This window comes from Pezoporus occidentalis, unplaced genomic scaffold (genome assembly GCF_034315485.1).
Source record: "Pezoporus occidentalis ecotype Australia unplaced genomic scaffold, CSIRO_AGI_Poc_V1 ctg338, whole genome shotgun sequence".
NCBI classification, from domain to species: Eukaryota; Metazoa; Chordata; class Aves; order Psittaciformes; family Psittacidae; genus Pezoporus; species Pezoporus occidentalis.
The window spans coordinates 127,576-143,430 of NW_026915355.1; the positions used below are offsets into that span (position 1 = coordinate 127,576).

At 46.2% G+C, this 15,855-nt stretch overlaps 2 protein-coding genes across 7 annotated transcripts in view; both read left to right on the forward strand.

The window, feature by feature from the left end:
• The window catches only part of SF3A2 (splicing factor 3a subunit 2), a 93,043-nt gene that overhangs the window by 54,686 nt on the left and 22,502 nt on the right, over positions 1-15,855 (forward strand). The gene's annotated exons all lie outside the window — the stretch shown is intronic.
• DOT1L (DOT1 like histone lysine methyltransferase) overlaps positions 1-15,855 on the forward strand; it is a 65,813-nt gene that overhangs the window by 47,561 nt on the left and 2,397 nt on the right. For 2 of the 6 annotated variants that reach the window (XM_062629433.1, XM_062629437.1), the window contains 12 exons: positions 2,472-2,573; positions 2,957-3,094; positions 3,693-3,818; positions 4,519-5,000; positions 5,239-5,362; positions 6,124-6,270; positions 7,484-7,610; positions 8,941-9,554; positions 10,245-10,450; positions 11,219-11,283; positions 12,048-13,019; positions 14,143-14,758. In XM_062629433.1, coding sequence (XP_062485417.1) covers positions 2,472-2,573; positions 2,957-3,094; positions 3,693-3,818; positions 4,519-5,000; positions 5,239-5,362; positions 6,124-6,270; positions 7,484-7,610; positions 8,941-9,554; positions 10,245-10,450; positions 11,219-11,283; positions 12,048-13,019; positions 14,143-14,723 — 3,684 coding nt within the window. In that variant the 3' untranslated portion in view covers positions 14,724-14,758. Of the gene's footprint in view, positions 1-2,471; positions 2,574-2,956; positions 3,095-3,692; positions 3,819-4,518; positions 5,001-5,238; positions 5,363-6,123; positions 6,271-7,483; positions 7,611-8,940; positions 9,555-10,244; positions 10,451-11,218; positions 11,284-12,047; positions 13,326-14,142; positions 14,759-15,855 lie in introns of all 6 variants that reach the window. The other 4 variants (XM_062629434.1, XM_062629435.1, XR_009966797.1 and 1 more) reach the window with 4 other exon arrangements.

Genomic DNA, 15,855 nt, shown 5'->3' on the forward strand with positions numbered 1-15,855 from the left:
CCTCCCCTCTTCCCTCTGGTGCCCCTCCATCTAATAAGGCTTACTTCAGTATCTGTGTTTTTAACTCTGATTTTGACATGAAGCATGTGTTCCTCTGCAGGAAGCTGGTGTCCTTTTCTCCCACTTGGGATTGGCAGCTGCTTTTCTTCTCTAAATGTCTCGGGGGAGCAAGAGGTGGTGGTCGCCCCCCAGCAGCATGTGCTGCCTGAACTCATCCTTACCCTCCGCTTTGAGGGGCTTCCCTGTGTCCTGCACCTTGCTAGTCATACTGCTCTTAGATAATTAAACTGGTCTTAATCTAGCCAAAGGTTGCTGCAACTTTGAATGAGGACTGTCTTGAAAAACACACGGATACTGATTCCTTGGAGCTGAATTTCCTGCTTTTTGACATCTGTTGTTTTCACACTGTCAGAAAGCCTAAACGAGTTGAGAACTGCAGCATCAGGATGGTTCATTAAACGTGTAATAAATTGAATTATGGGAATAAAAAAGCCCCAAACTGTCATCACTGATTTAAGAGATTTAATGAAGCATTCTTAGTAGTGAGAATCTTAATGTGTTAAGATTGCACTGGTAGGCAAGGTGTAAATTTACCAAGTCATGGGCTGAAGTGCAGGGAAAGGCAAAGAAACTCCTGCAGCTGTGGTGTTTGGCTCTGCTATGGAGCCATCTCCCCAGCAGAGGGAGAAGATTTCCAGCTAAACCCCTTTGCTTCTTGTGTTGCTTTCCCTCAGTTCTGAATAATTTAATCGCTTTATAAATTAGCCCTGATGAGAGAGACTCTGCTGCTACTTCTGTGAAGGAACCTTCCCCCATAGAACTCAACAATAACCTTTCACTCCTGTCCAGTTCCAGCTTCTGGTAGTCCCCATGGAAGCTTTCCTTAGCTCTGTGACCTTTGTGAAGGTGTCAGCATAAAGCCATAGCCTTGTTTGGTGGAGTTTTCCATAAGGGGAGCTCTTTTTTCCCCAAATGACAGAGGCTGATTTGTGCCACCCTCTTCATTACTGACGGTTGGTGCTGATGCAGACTTTTTCTATGGTGGTTTCCATTTGTTTTCTCTCTGTAACAGCACTTTGAATTTTCAACCTTTTCCTTAAGCAGTGTAGTTTTCTGGTTCTTTGTTACTGGTCGGGAAAGTCAGCATGAAGTTAACTGATCTCCTTGCCCAGAAACAGCATGAGAAATGATAGTGTGCAAGTACCGTGCCATACACTGAAAGTGGAAATTGAGTGTGGAAAAGTAATCATTTCACTTTGGTGTCTACGAGTTGTTGCATACTTGAAGACATTAAAATTGAGGAATTAAGCATGAGACTTATGGCAAGTTAAAGTTCACAAAGGCAGGAGCAGAACTTTGCTGGATGAGATGCTGTTGTGTAGCCTGTTTAATGACACTCTATTACATGAAGGTTTTTCAAGTACAAGAAAAATGTTTCTGTATTATGGTTTTAAAATACACAAGATGAATGCATCATTCCTGGCGGTGTTCAAGGCCAGGTTGGACACAGGGGCTTGGAGCAAGCTGCTCCAGTGGAAGGGGTCCCTGCCCATGGCAGGGGTTGGAACTGGGTGAGCGTTAAGGCCCCTTCCAACCCTGTCAGTGAAGATGCTGTGAGTTGCTGGTTCACCAGATTACCCTTAGGTGGAGCTGTCAGCTCCTGCTGCTTGTGAAGGCTGGATGAAATAATTGCTGTTGAAAGCCTAAAGGCTTTTTTCAGCATCACTTGTGGCAGGCTGTTTAGCATTGCAGTGATTCGGCTGTTTAGCATTGCAGTGATTCAGCTGCTTTCCCAAGTCCTTGGCGTGAGAGGCAACGCGAGCTGTATGCCAGGTCCTGTGTTCTCTCACACAGGTGGAACTTGCCAGCACTGCTGCTCCCCTGCTTGGAAGATCCAGGTGCTTTTTGCCCTGGTCCTCCACGTTTTCTGGAGCCATGGCTCAGTTTCTGCACAATTCCCATTTGGCATCAGCAGCTAAAGTTGGAGAAAAGTGTCAGTCTCCAAAGCTTGCTGCTTTTGCTGCACTGATCTTTCATGTGGGAATGGAATAAATGAGGCTCTTCAGCAAAGTCCTGTCCTTGCCCTTTGCTGCTCACACGGTGCATGACCATGAAATGAGTAAGGAAGTATCTAGTCAAGGAATGTTATAGGCAGGAAATGTTCTGTGAGTGGAAGGGTCATGTGGCCCACTGGAGTAATTCTGCCATTGGAGATACAAGTGGTTTGGCTTATTGATGACTTTCTTCCTATCTTCCCCCACAGTGTTTTAATTTACTGTGTGTCTTCCATGAGCATTGTGTAGGATAGGCTCACAGATACCTGAGGCAGAGCTAGATTAGTTCATACAATTCTCCTCTGAGCTGAGTTTCACTTCCAACTTGCTACAGAAACTGGGTGTAATGGTTTCATTAAGAGGGACCATGCTGCAGCTGGTGCTAAAAGTGTATTTCCTCACTCTTCTCTCTTGCAGGAAAAGAATGCTCAGTTACTGGGGACAGCACAGCAGTTATTCACCCACTGCCAGGCACAGAAAGAGGAAATCAAACGTCTTTTTCAGCAGAAACTTGATGAGGTAGCCCTGATCTGGTGGGAGTGGATGCTTGTTACTCATCTGCATGCAAACGAGTTTGGTAAAAATAAGACCAGAGTAGTCCCAGGTCTTGAGCCCCTGTTTTGCAGCAGATCATGCTAAAGAATGTGGAATCTGTATCACTCTTTGGTTGTGTTTTGTCTTCATTGTTGAAATCGTTGTGTCCAGGAGCCAGGGGGTGACAGACCATGAGCACTGTGGTAGTTTAGTGAAGGATGTATTCCCTGCTGGTGGAAGGAACAAACTCTTGTGTTGCCATTTCAAGATCTCCTCGGTGTCACTTCTGAATGTGACAATCATCTGGAATTAGGATGTCAAGACCTTACTGAGTGATCTCTTTCTCTTCCTCACTCTTCATTTTGTAGCTGGGAGTTAAAGCTCTAACATACAATGACCTGATTCAGGCTCAGAAGGAGATCTCTGCTCACAATCAGCAACTGAAAGAACAGACGAAACAGCTGGAGAAGGATAACAGCGAACTCAGGAACCAGAGCTTACAGCTGGTGTGTACAGTGCTTGTGTCTGAGTAGCAGGGTGTTGGTGCCATTTATTTAAGGAGGACAGTTCAGGAGCCCAGTGCTGTCCCTGTCTTCAGGGGATCTTTACAACTGATAAATCATCCAGCTGCCATAGCCCCTCTGTAAGAGGGAGGAATGATGGGGGAAAGAATGTAGGTGGTCCTTCTTTGATTTCCCTCTGACCAAATGCTCAGGTGACAGTTGACTCAGCTGTGTCCTGTAAACGGCTTTGCCCTTGTGTATGTTCTTGCAACTGAATCTGGATCTCTCTCCAAGAGGTTTGTCCAGTGCTTGTTTTAACTCTTCACTGTTCATCTTGGCAGCTCAAACTGTTAAGGTAGGTGAAGGGCATGTGGAAGTGGTTAGGGAGGGTGGGCGATAACACTGCTTTTAGAAAGGACCAGGTCACATCTTGCCACGTTATGTGGGGACCACAAGGTGATGCCTGGCTTAAGCTGAGAGTTTTCAGTGGGTTAAGAAGCTTCTTGCTTACATCCAGTTGGAAGGTGCCTGGCTTTCAGCTTGCACCTTGGGTGGTGTGGAGAAAGTTGTCTTTTGATCTGTTTATCTTGTGTCATTGCAGCTTAAGGCACGGTGTGAAGAACTGAAGCTGGATTGGTCAACGTTGTCACTGGAGAACTTGCTGAAAGAGAAGCAGGCGTTGAAGAATCAGATTTCTGAGAAACAAAAGCACTGTTTGGAATTGCAGGTAGAGAGCAAGAAACAAATCTAGAGCCACCAACGTGGGGTAGCTCTTGAGCAATGGGCCAGTTAAGGGTATGTGACTGGATATGATGTTAAAAGAGAAGATAGGTGGTTTCCTCCCACCCCAGATTAATCTTTCTATTAGAGTCTTTTAGTCAACTTGAAAAAGAGGTGGATAACGTTTAAGGGAAGTAGATGCTATGAGCTCATTCCTTGGTAATGCTGTGGAAGAAGGAATCGTGGTTTACCATCAAGTACAATTTAAAAGCAGGTCTTGCTTCTTTGCATGTGTGCTCTGATGTCTTGGTTCAGGAATCAGTTCGCAGAGTGTCACTTCCCATAGTGAAAAGAAATTACACTCCTGTCTAAGAACTTTTCTTTTGCTGTGAGGTACTTTGACATGGAGTGACTGTTTCCTTCAATGACTGGCAGTACTGAGCTACTCCATACTGTCTGTATAGTTGGAGATATTTTATGTTTGCTTTTAAGATCTGAAAGGTGTTTTCTGAGAAGCTCTGAGCCCTTACCTGTGCCTTTTGGTCACAAGCTCAGAGCAGCATCTTGAAATCTGTTTCTCAAATTTTGGGTCTGTTGTTCCCAGAAATGGGGCTGCTTTTCCTGAGAAACATATGGAGGCAAAGCTCCATAATGTGCTAGAATTGCTAAGTGTGGTCTTTAATCATTGTCTTCCTCTTCATTTAAAGATCAGCATTGTGGAACTTGAGAAGAGTCAAAGACAGCAAGAGCTTATGCAACTGAAATCATACACACCGTCTGACGAGTCCCTATCAGTACAGCTACACAATAAAACCCATTTGAGCCGTGATCCTGAGGCTGATCATGGCAGGTTCCAACTGGAGCTGGAATGCTCCAAGTTTCCTATGCCCCACATCAATGGCATGAGCCCTGAACTGTCCATGAACGGCCATGCTACTCCCTATGAAATTCACAACGCCTTTAGCAGGCCCTCTTCCAAGCAGAACACCCCTCAGTACACAACCTCTCACCTGGACCAAGAAATAGTTCCGTGTACCCCCAACCACAGCAGCAGACAGAAGGCAGACAAGATGACAAGCTTGTCCTTACCTGACTATACCAGGTTTTCCCCAGCTAAAATCGCACTAAGGAGACACTTGAATCAAGACCATGGAGTCAATGGAAAAGCAACAGCTAATGAGATACAGAGGTGAGAGTGATCACTTCGTAGGTTGGGAAAGGAGGGGTAATTGCTTGTTTTAATTACAGTGGATTATTGGGACTGTGGAAAAATATGTTTAAAAGTGAAGATGAATGAGCTATTTAAAGTTTTGTTTCCAGAAACCCACCTGATAGGGGAAATAAGGTGGTGCCTGGAGTTTGGTACAGGAATTCCTCACAGAAGTCATTCACTTTTATAGTCTAATGATTCTACATCTGTGTTCCAGAGCTGACCATGTCAAAGAGAATGGCCTTACATACCCAAGCCCTGGTATTTCAAATGGCATAAAGCTGAGTCCACAGGAAACTCGGCCCTCTTCCCCAGCGGCCTTACCAGTTGCAGGCGAGAAGGTAAGCGAGCTGCTTGTGTTCAGGTTCAGAGATGTTACACCTGGTGGAACAAGGAGGAAGTTGGTCAAATTAGGGAGTGCAGGCACCCTCCTTTCTGTGCTCTGCTTGCCATGGGAAATAACACAAAATACAGTAGGTGTGATACAGCAGAAGGTTGCTGACCGGAGGAAGAGAATACTGTGCTCATGAAAGACGTGCTCACCTCTTAGCTACTGGTTTGTAGACAGACTGCACCAGTAATGCAGTAGGACTTCTTTCTGATCTGGTGTGTCTCTACTTGAACTTGAAAAGTAGTTTCTTTCATAGTTACAAAACTAGAAATAACAAAGATTTGTCCATGGAATTGCTCCAGCCAGGGATCGTGCTGGTGCTTATTTCAGAGCAAGCAGGTGCCCTCTAATAGGAGGATACCATGGAGATATTTTTGGCTACTACATTTTCTGTGTACAGAGGGCCTCAAGATATGAATTCTGCTTTTCACAGAGCTCTAACAACAACACTAGGAAATGAGCTTGCCTGAGGCATCTCTTTCCTTATGTTTGGGGCCAGCAGTAGCTTGGATTTACATACTTCTATGCTGTTGGATATTGGTAACAAAGCTGCTCCACGCATGCCCTGTCTTTGCTATATAGTCACTGCTATTCATCCTGTAATTCTTTAAAAGGGGAAGGGGATATAAATGAGCAGGTTACAGGTAGTTTGGAAAGTCTTTTAGTAACAGCATGTGGTTAAGAATGTTCCTTTTTCTTTTGCATTTACAGGTTTTGAGAGAGAGAACCTCTGTGAGTAATGGAGAAACTATCACCAGCTTACCTATCAGTATTCCTCTCAGCACAGTGCAGCCCAATAAACTCCCTGTTAGTATCCCTCTGGCCAGCGTAGTCCTACCTAGCCGTGTTGAGAAGGTGGTGAGTAAGGGATTGTCAACACTTTCCATCCCTAACTAAAATCACAGTGGGGAGTAAGGGGGTGCTGTGCACCAGAATCCTTAGTGGGCTGTTAATCCTGACTGTGATGCTTTGGGGGAGGCTGCTGTTGGGATGCATCCTCTTGGCTCGTGGTCATTCTGTAGGTTTTTCCTCTCATGTGACTCTGGGGTGGTGGTGTTTGCCAGGAAGGAAAGTGCAGTACCTGCCACAAGTGATCCTGGTCTTAAATGTCCAGCTGGGTGGAAGAGGCACAGAATCTGAGAGTTTGTGGCAGTGAAAGCAGAGAATCACACGTCAGTTTGTTCTTAACCCCTGCCTTCTTGCATGGCCCTGGGAGACAAATTCTTCTGCCTCAGTTTGGGCATCTTAAAGCTGTCTATAACAGGATGAACTCGAATAGCGCCTTGAGGCTGCAATACCTGGTGTGTGAGTGACAGCTCTGGAGCAGCAGAGGACACAGAGAACTTCTGGGGCATCTCTTTTTGAAATCCTGCTAAGTCTGTACCCCTCAGTGGCAGAGGAGTTTAAAAAAGCCTGGTCCAGTTTCTTCCAGATGTTTGTCACTTAAGTGGTACAGCAGAGAACCGTTTGCTCCATTGTCTTTTTCCAGCTGAAGACTTGTAGTTATAGCAGAGCTAGAGTCTGCCCAGCTGTGAGCAGGATTTGTGTGTCCTCAGAGACAGTGTTAGCTCTGGGTGGTGTCTCTCACTTCAGCACATAGTTTATTCAGGCAACCATATCCCAGTTGTTTTGCCTGCTTTAGGAAAACACTGCTTGTGTACCAGAGAGCACAGCCTGATGCATTTCACATTCACTTTGGGGTTGTTTTGGGGAACTTTGTGTGCACTGGCTTGGAGATGTGGTACAACCATTTGTTTCCTTTCTGGCTGCCTGTGAAGCAGTGAACTCTGATTGCAGTGCTGTCCTGAGCCTAAACTTCCTGGGATGATGAGCCTGCGCTCCCTCTATCTGCATGGTATCTGCTGTGTGCTAGATACTGTTGCAGTATAATAATCCCAGTATTTATTTTGGTCCTGTAATATGCTGAGTGGTGCCTTTGTCAAAATAGGCAAAATCTGGGACATTTAGGAAGGAGAAGCACTTGGTCAATCTGCTATTGCATGTGAATTTGGTTTGAACTGTTGACTTCTGAGGATACTTCCTGTACTAAAACGCCTGTTTCTCTCCCCAGAGAAGCACACCTAGCCCAGTTCACCAGAGTAGAGACTCATCGACACTTGAAAAGCAGATTGGTGCTAGTTCTCATAATGGCGTAAGCAATGCTGCTGGAAACAAGCCACTGGCTTTGGCTACCTCAGGTAACAGCCTTACCTACACGCAGGTGCCCTGTCTGTGGGGACAGCACCCCCGAGCATTTCTTGTCAGGTCACTCCATGCTAGAGAAATGTGGGTTTTGTAACCAGATTTAGATGCATTCTGGCATAAAGGATTGGTCTGACGTGCCTTTAACTGAACTGCAGCTTCTTGCATTGTACATTAATAATTGCTTTTTGCAAATTCTTCTGTGTGGGTGAAGAGATTCCTACCTTTAGGATGTGGCAAACCAGTGAAGTGTTATGTAGCTCTGCTACGAGCCGATGATTGGGCTTTAGAAGTTTTATTTTACAGAGTGAGATTTCAATATCAAAATTAGTTTTGTGATGCAGGTCACACTGGTGCCTCGTGAGCAGTTGTAAAGGCACAAGGATCTGGGTAGGAAGAAAGGTTGAATGGGAGAGGATAGAGGTACCTTGAGTGCAGACACTGCTTCTGAACTTGCTCATCTGATGAAATTGTGGCCTTTAGTTGTTCAGGATATGGCAGTGTTGTGGACCAGGAAAAGTAGGTTCTAGCATCCAGAAGTTATTGTACAGCTGATCCCTCATCAGAAAGTGCATGTGTTCCTGATGTTTACCACCTCAAGGGGCTTGTGTTGATTCTAGCATCTGTTTTGCAAAGGAGGGCTTGGCTGCAATTTTCTATCCAACCAATGAAGTATTTAAAAACCCGTTTGTTATAAACCAACACCACGTTTCCTTCTCCCCCTTCCACTTAGGCAGCCCAGAGGCAGGCCTTAGTAGAGCACTGAACCCATTTATGATACACCACGACAAATACTTCATTCCCTTTCCAACCTTCCTCTCGTGGCATTCTTCTGCCACAGTGTCTCTGAAGATCCCCTGTCGCTTCCTAAGCCACAGCCTTTTGTTTAACTTAGAGAAGGAAGTGAGCTGTATGGATGACCAAGTCCCTTCTCTTTGTGGGAAGGGAACAGACTGAATTTGCCCAACTATTTCCTTGATGATAGGAAGGAGTTGAGAGTAGAGAAGCCCTGATTTCAAGAGGTGTAATAGTTCAGCTTACACTTGAATTCCCTTTTAGAAAAGAGGTAGAGCATAGGATATCTTTACATATCACATGAATTTTCCTGAACTGGCAAAAGAGTAGAGCAAATTATTAATCCCCAACTGAAGCCACCAGCCCACAGAGCCACGTTCTCAACTGTGCTGTGTAAAAAGCAGCTTTGAGTTTCCTGTGTCTGCTGATCTCCTGGAGGTAGAGCTGAAACCACTCCCAGTCATCCCAGAAATCTAGCACTGTGAACTGTCGCTCAGCAGAAGCAATGATGCATACTTTCCCTTCCAACAGGTTTTTCTTACTCTTCTGGCTCCGTGGCAGTCAATGGAAATCTTACAAACAGCCCAGCCCATCTTAACCATAGTGTTGATCAGGCAGCTCTGGACGACTCTGGGAGTCTGTTTAACTCAGTAGGGTCTCGGAGTTCCACTCCACAACATCCTTTGCTAATGATGCAGTCAAGGAACTCTGGGCAAAACTCCCCTGCTCACCAGCACTCAACAAGCCCCAGGTTAAATGGCACATCCCAGAGCCTGGTAGGGGTATTGCAATATGCAGATGCTCAGAAGATGTTTGCCGAAGGAACAAAGGGGGATCTTCAGTCTGATGCAGCGTTTTCAGATCCTGAGAACGAGGCCAAGAGAAGAATCATCTTTACAATCTCTCCTAATACAGGACATGTAAAACAATCCCCTTCCAACAAGCACAGTCCGCTGCCCACGAGCGCTCGGCTGGACTGTGGCCAAGCACACGCGCAGGATGGGAAGAAGCGAGGCCGGCGGAAGAGATCCTCCACTGGGAATCTCAGCGGGAACTCCGGGGTCTCCCCTAAACGCAAATCCTTACCTACTGTGTCTGGACTCTTTACGCAACCGTCGGGGTCACCGCTCAATATCAACTCCATGGTAAGGGCAGAAAGGAAGAGCTCTAGCAAGAGAGAAGGGCTTGGGAAGGCTCTTGGAATTGGAAATTCAGCTATTCTTTGGTGTACTCCCAGGCTGTTATAGTGGCGAGACCTGGTGTGAAGAGCCTGGGTGAAAATGGCCCTTCTGAGAGGCCAGGGAATTGCTGAAAAGTTGGGGAGCTGTTTCTGTATAGGGAGAACGTCTTCAAGGAGTTCTTTGCTGACAGAGCAGTGAAAATTAAAAGTAGTAATCTTCCCTTAGGACACAGACCTTGTTTCTGCAGTGAAGTTGGTTTTTTAGGCTCTAGGTTAAATATTTTGAAAATAGTTTAAACTAAGAGTGACTAAATAGCTTTACGAGTGCCAGAAGCATATGGCATTCCTGCATAATTAAGCCAGCTATACAAGTTGCGTTCATCTGGTCCTGCAGTGGTAGTTTGAGAAGAAATGTGATTACCCCGTGTTTTCATTTCTGTGTTAAAACACAAAAAGCAAAGAATGAAAATTATCTGGTTTTCTGCTATCTTTAAGCTTTCATCCCAGGTTTTAGTGCAGGAGCAGTGCTAAACAAGCAGCTGTTGCTGCATCCTAAAGCTGAGCAAGTTAAGCCTGGTTTTAATACCCTTAGTAAGATGCTTTGTTTTTAAAGGGATACTCTCATCTGTAACTGCTTTCTTTCCTTCTTGCCCAGGTCAATAACATTAACCAGCCTTTAGAAATAACAGCCATTTCCTCTCCTGAAAACTCCCTGAAGAACTCTCCTGTTCCTTACCAGGACAATGACCAGCCCCCGGTACTGAAAAAGGAAAAGCCCCTGCTTCAGACCAATGGTGTTCATTACTCCCCTCTAACGTCAGATGAAGAGCAGGGATCTGAAGATGAGCACAACAGCAGCAGGTGAATACCCAGGGAAGGGTTTCAGGATGAGATTTCTCTGGGAGCTGATTGTGGTGCTCTAAATGGAGAGGTGCTAGGCCACCTTTGTTCCTATTGCTTGGAGGCTGATTCCATTATGCCAAGCCTCTTAAGTGGCTGAAACTGTGAATAGGGAAGGTATTCAGGAAGTAGTGCTTGAATGTGGGAGCTGTTGCTGTGTTTGCAAGGCTGGCAGCCTGGCCTCAGAAAGAATTAGTGTAGGAATGCATTTTTACTACACTGCTTTGTGGCAGTACGGAGGCTGTGCGTGCAATCTTTAACTATGGGTCTGTCTGCTGCTTACTCCCAGTTTCAGCTTGAGTCCAAACTCTTTACACCCTGCCCCAAACTGCTGGTTGATACATTGCTCTGCAAAACGATTGTTCATCACCTTTGCCTGCCTGTGGGGTGCAATTTTTTCCTTGTTTAAGGTACTGGGGAAGTAACCACTTCTGTAGAAACAGGAGCAACAGCCTGCTTTTGTTGTGAAAGAAAAGCAACAGTGAAGTGCTCGGAACGTGCACTAATCTTGGCAAAGAGCAGTAATTCTGTAATAGCCTCTACTTCAAGTTTGTGGTGGATTTTTTTTAATGCTTTTAAGCTCCTTTACTAGCATAGAGCTATCTAGATGACTTGGCTTTTTGTACTCATCAACTGTTAAGTCATGAACATGAGGAGGACACGTTACGAGAATGGATGTGCAACAAAAGGTCTGCAGTGAGTGCTATAATCTTTTTCTTTTCCCACTAGAATTGAGAGGAAAATTGCAACAATCTCATTGGAAAGCAAATCTCCACAGAAGACTGTTGAAAATGGTAAGTGTGAGGAGTGTTAGTTGTTGTAATGGGTGGGCTTGGGCATGGGTGTCTGCCTCTGACTGAAGTTGTCAGTAGCAGGAGTTTGTGTGCTCTGTGCTGCTGAGCAGAGTGCAGTTCTGCCAGGGCAGGTTCGCAGATTTGGGATTAGTTCTTTCTGTAATGACAAGTCTCCAGAGCTCTGACCAGGGTTTTTCACTGACTGAGGGTTTGGGGAGGGATCTGTAGTACAAAGATGAAGGAAGAAGTAGCTCAGCATCCCATGTGGCATCAAGTTTAGTGAGGAGGCACGGGTACAGATCTGGGACATGATTTCCCTTGGCTGGGGCAAATCAAAGATTTTAATGGCTTGAACCTGCCAGAGGGGAGACTGAGATGAGCTCTTAGGCAGAAGCTCTTCCCTGTGAGGGTGCTGAGGCGCTGGCACAGGGTGCCCAGAGAAGCTGTGGCTGCCCCATCCCTGGCAGTGTTCAAGGCCAGGTTGGACACAGGGGCTTGGAGCAAGCTGCTCTAGTGGAAGGGGTCCCTGCCCGTGGCAGGGGTTGGAGCTGGAGGAGCTTTAAGGTCTGTGATCCTCAAACTTCTTCAGAGCATTAAAGTAAATTTTAAGAACTTAAGGTGACTTCACAAATGTTTCTGCCTTTGGATCCCAAACAGAGTTACAGACTGATAGAATGTGTGTTTGAAAAATTAACCCCCTGTTCTTCATGAGCGGATTCAGTGCGTGATGGTTTTTGACGCTTACAACTCTTCTCCCAAACTAGGTGGCAGCTTAGGTGGGAGGAAACAAGCACAAAGCAACGAGAACATGAACAGCAGTAAATGGAAATCTACTTTTTCACCAATATCCGACATCAACCTGACCAAAACTACAGATAGTCCCTTGCAGTCGGTTTCATCTCTGAGCCAGAATTCGCTGTTTGCCTTCAGGCCCTCCACTGAGGATAGCTTTGCCATGGATGCCAAGATCCCGGCACACCCTAGGAAAAGCATTGCCATGCCCTCCTCCGGGGCGGATGGGCTCAGCCCCAGTACAAACTCCACTAATGGCTTTCCCTACAATGGTGGACTCTCAAGTGACATGGGTTTACACAGCTTTATCGATGGTGCTTCTCTTCCACATAAAGCTTCAGATGTGACGACTTCCAACTGCACCCTGGGTTTCCAGTCACAGCGAAGCAAAGATGTGGGGGTATCGGAAACGAATCCTTTCTTGAACAAGAGGCAACTCGAAGGCCTTGGCGGCACGAAAGGAGAAGACTTAAATCGGGCAGGGGTCAAAGGCAAAGACATCAGCGAGATCAGCATCCGCACTGGGGGTTCTGCAGACAAAAACTCTTTGCAGCATAACGGAAAGGTTGGCAAAGGACGGGACCGAGATGTGGAGTTTAAAAACGGCCACAACCTTTTCATTTCTGCTGCTGTTTCCTCTGGTGGCCTTTTGAATGGTAAAAGCCTTTCTACTGCTGTTTCTTCAGCAGGCAACCCAGCATCTTCTGTTCAGACGCACCATCCTTTCCTAAACACTTTGACCACTGGATCACAGTTCCCCCTCGGCCCCATGGCCTTGCAAGCGAACCTCAACTCGGTGACAAATTCCTCAGTATTGCAGTCCTTATTTAATTCAATGCCAGCTGCTGCCAGTCTGGTCCACGTGTCATCAGCTGCAACCAGACTGACTAATTCTCACACTATGGGGAACTTCTCTCCTGGGGTTACAGGTGGAACAGTTGGAGGTAGGCAGAACTCTTTCTCTGGTATAAGACAGGGCCTAAAGGAAAGTCTGACACTGCCTCTCCAGGGGTGAAACCCTTTCATTTCTGCAGGATGTGAAGCACATCTGTCCCACATAACCAGTCTCCTCTATCTCTCGGAAATGCTAGGATGAGTTCAGTTCCCCACAGTGAAATCTCATGAGCTTTGTCTACTAGATGGGCTTGTTGTATCACCTTTAATGAAACAATACACCCAGACTTTGTGATTTCATAATGTATGCTTGTTCAGATGTTGCTGTGTTGGAACCAGCTTGGGTCCGCCTGCAGGTAAAAGCTGTAACTTGTCCTGGTACCAAGTTGGGGATCTCTAACTTGACAACTTGAGTAAAGGTTGAGATTAGGCCTTGAATGGAATTAGCATGATCCAGGAAGAGCAAAACATCAGCGCCTCTTCAGAGGAGATGGTGTTGGGAATTGCGTAGCATTCTGGCTCTTGAATGGACATGAAAAGCATTTCTTTGCCAGGAAGGGCAATGCCATATGCACCTTGCACTTCTGGGATTCGGCACAGGCTTGGCTTCTGTGGCCCAAACCAGAGACAAGCTGGCAGGACTAGAAGATAGTCTGAACCTGCCGTTACTAAGTGTCCAAGGCAGTTTTTCTTACCTGTCCATAATCATTCAGGCACCATGTCGGGAAATCCTAACTCTCACATCTCTCAGCACGTAGATTTGCTGGAAATGCAATCTCCCCTCTGCTTTCCTGTAAGTGGGAAAGCAGGAGGGTGGGGAGGGAAGAGCAGCAATTTGAGTCTCCAGATAAGCAACTCTAAAGACCACGTAATCTCATCAAAAGTCTACCTGTGTGGTATAGAACTGACAGTTCTTGGGTCTGACCATTTTTCCTCGTGGCATTTAGAGGTTGGCAGTAGGAAAGGTAAGTGAAATCTTTTGTACCTCCTGGCCTGCACCATTATCTCTCATTGCTTGCTACCTTCTCATGCTGCATATTTTTGTATGGGGCTGTAACTATTTTGATTTTGCTTTTTTTCTTTTTTATTTTTCTTTTTGGTTTTGTTTCTCTTGTCACTTGAGACTGTACAAAGCCCATCTGTTGAAGCTGAGTTTTTCTCTCCTGTTTGCAGGTATTTTTAACCATGCGGTGCCTTCTGCCTCCTCTCCTCATCAGTTTGGAGCCAGTTTCAGCAGCAGTGCTGTCTCTAGCAGCACAGTGCTAAGCTTAAACCCTCTGCAGGCTGTTGCCAGCACCTCATCCTCATCCTTCCCACCCCCTTCCTCTAATTTAGTAACATCTAGTGAGACTAGATCTGCTCAGCACCTCAACAGAGCGCCAGTGCAATCTGTTTTCCATCCCCCTCCTAACGTTTCATTGCCCCCACCTCCTCCATTGCTCGCTTCTAACTCCGAGCCTGCGCTTCTGCAGAACCTGCCATCCATCCCACCTGGTGAAGCCTTTCTGCCACCCTCTTCTGCTGCTTCTGTCCAACCTGCTAACGCTTCTTTGTCTATTAAGCTAGCTTCTCTCCAGCACAAAACCTCCCGCCCCTCCTTTACAGTCCATCACCCGCCTCTGCCCCGTTTGGCGCTGGCACAGTCCGCGCCCATGATCACGCAGTCCAACGCTGCTGGCACGGCCGCTCTGTGGGTCACACTTGGCATGCAGCCTCCTTATGCTTCGCACCTTTCTGGGGTTAAGCCACGATAAAGAGCTTGCTTAGCTAACAGTTCTTATTTTGTAAGGTAAGGCTAGACCAAACAAAAGAGGAGTTTTGTACAAGATGCTGAATGATGCTTCTTGCTTTTCAGAGAGAGGTTGGGGATGGGCTCTGGGAAGGAAAAACCTCTCAAATGTGGGAAGCAAATGATCTGATGGCAGAGGATGGAGAGCCTTAATGCTCTCTGTTCTGGGAGTCAGGATTTCTCGACAAGGAGTGCTCACAATAGGATCTCTGGTCTGTCTTGTCTCACATGAGGATTATGTTCAGGTGGAGATCACTTCATGGGAATGTTTATTTTGAAGGTCAGGACTCAAGAGGAAATGTCTATTTTTAAGTATGGTTTTATACAGTTGCTGGAAGTGGTTGTTGCCTGTTCCCCCCTTCCCTTCTTCTTGCCTTCCGACACAGACTGTTGCATCTCCCCAAGTCCACGTCCGCACAGCGTTAGGCTGCCTGGTGGTGCTGCTTTGTGACTCTCTGTGGCAATGTGGTGGTCTTGGTTTTGCTGCCACTCAATGACAACTGCTCTAAATAACGACAGAGTTAAAAATCTTTGGTTTACGAGCTGCAGAGCAAATGCGCTGGTCTTGCATCGCACTTAATGTGCCCCCTGCATCAGTGGCAAACACAACCTCGCGTAGCAAAGGGTTGTGATTTATCTGTGTGCTGCAGCTTCATTGGACTTGCCTGCAAGGGCTGAGAGTCACCAGCTCACCAGGTGCTCTATTTATCCCCACTTGGCAATCACTGGCTTACTGAGTACACTGTGAATGAGAACACAGGGAATGTTCAGGGTTAACTGTGCTCCGTGCTTCATAAAGGCTGGGGCTGCAGGAGAGAGGAGGGGTTCTGGAGACTGCGTGCATTTTTACTGAAGCAGGTATTTAAATGTCTTCAGAGCAACCCCAGAATAAAGTGCACCACTGCAGAGTTGGGTACTGTTAATGGAAATACTCTGTGGCATCCTGATGTAACAGCTTGTGCTTGCAAAGTGACATGGGTCTGTTAGGCCCCAGGGCTTGCTCCGTGCTTTTCCTGTAGGTCTTTATATGTTGTTGCTGTTCTCTGATACCAAAGCTACGTACGATTTATGGTTGAATACTCTTTGCCACTTATAAA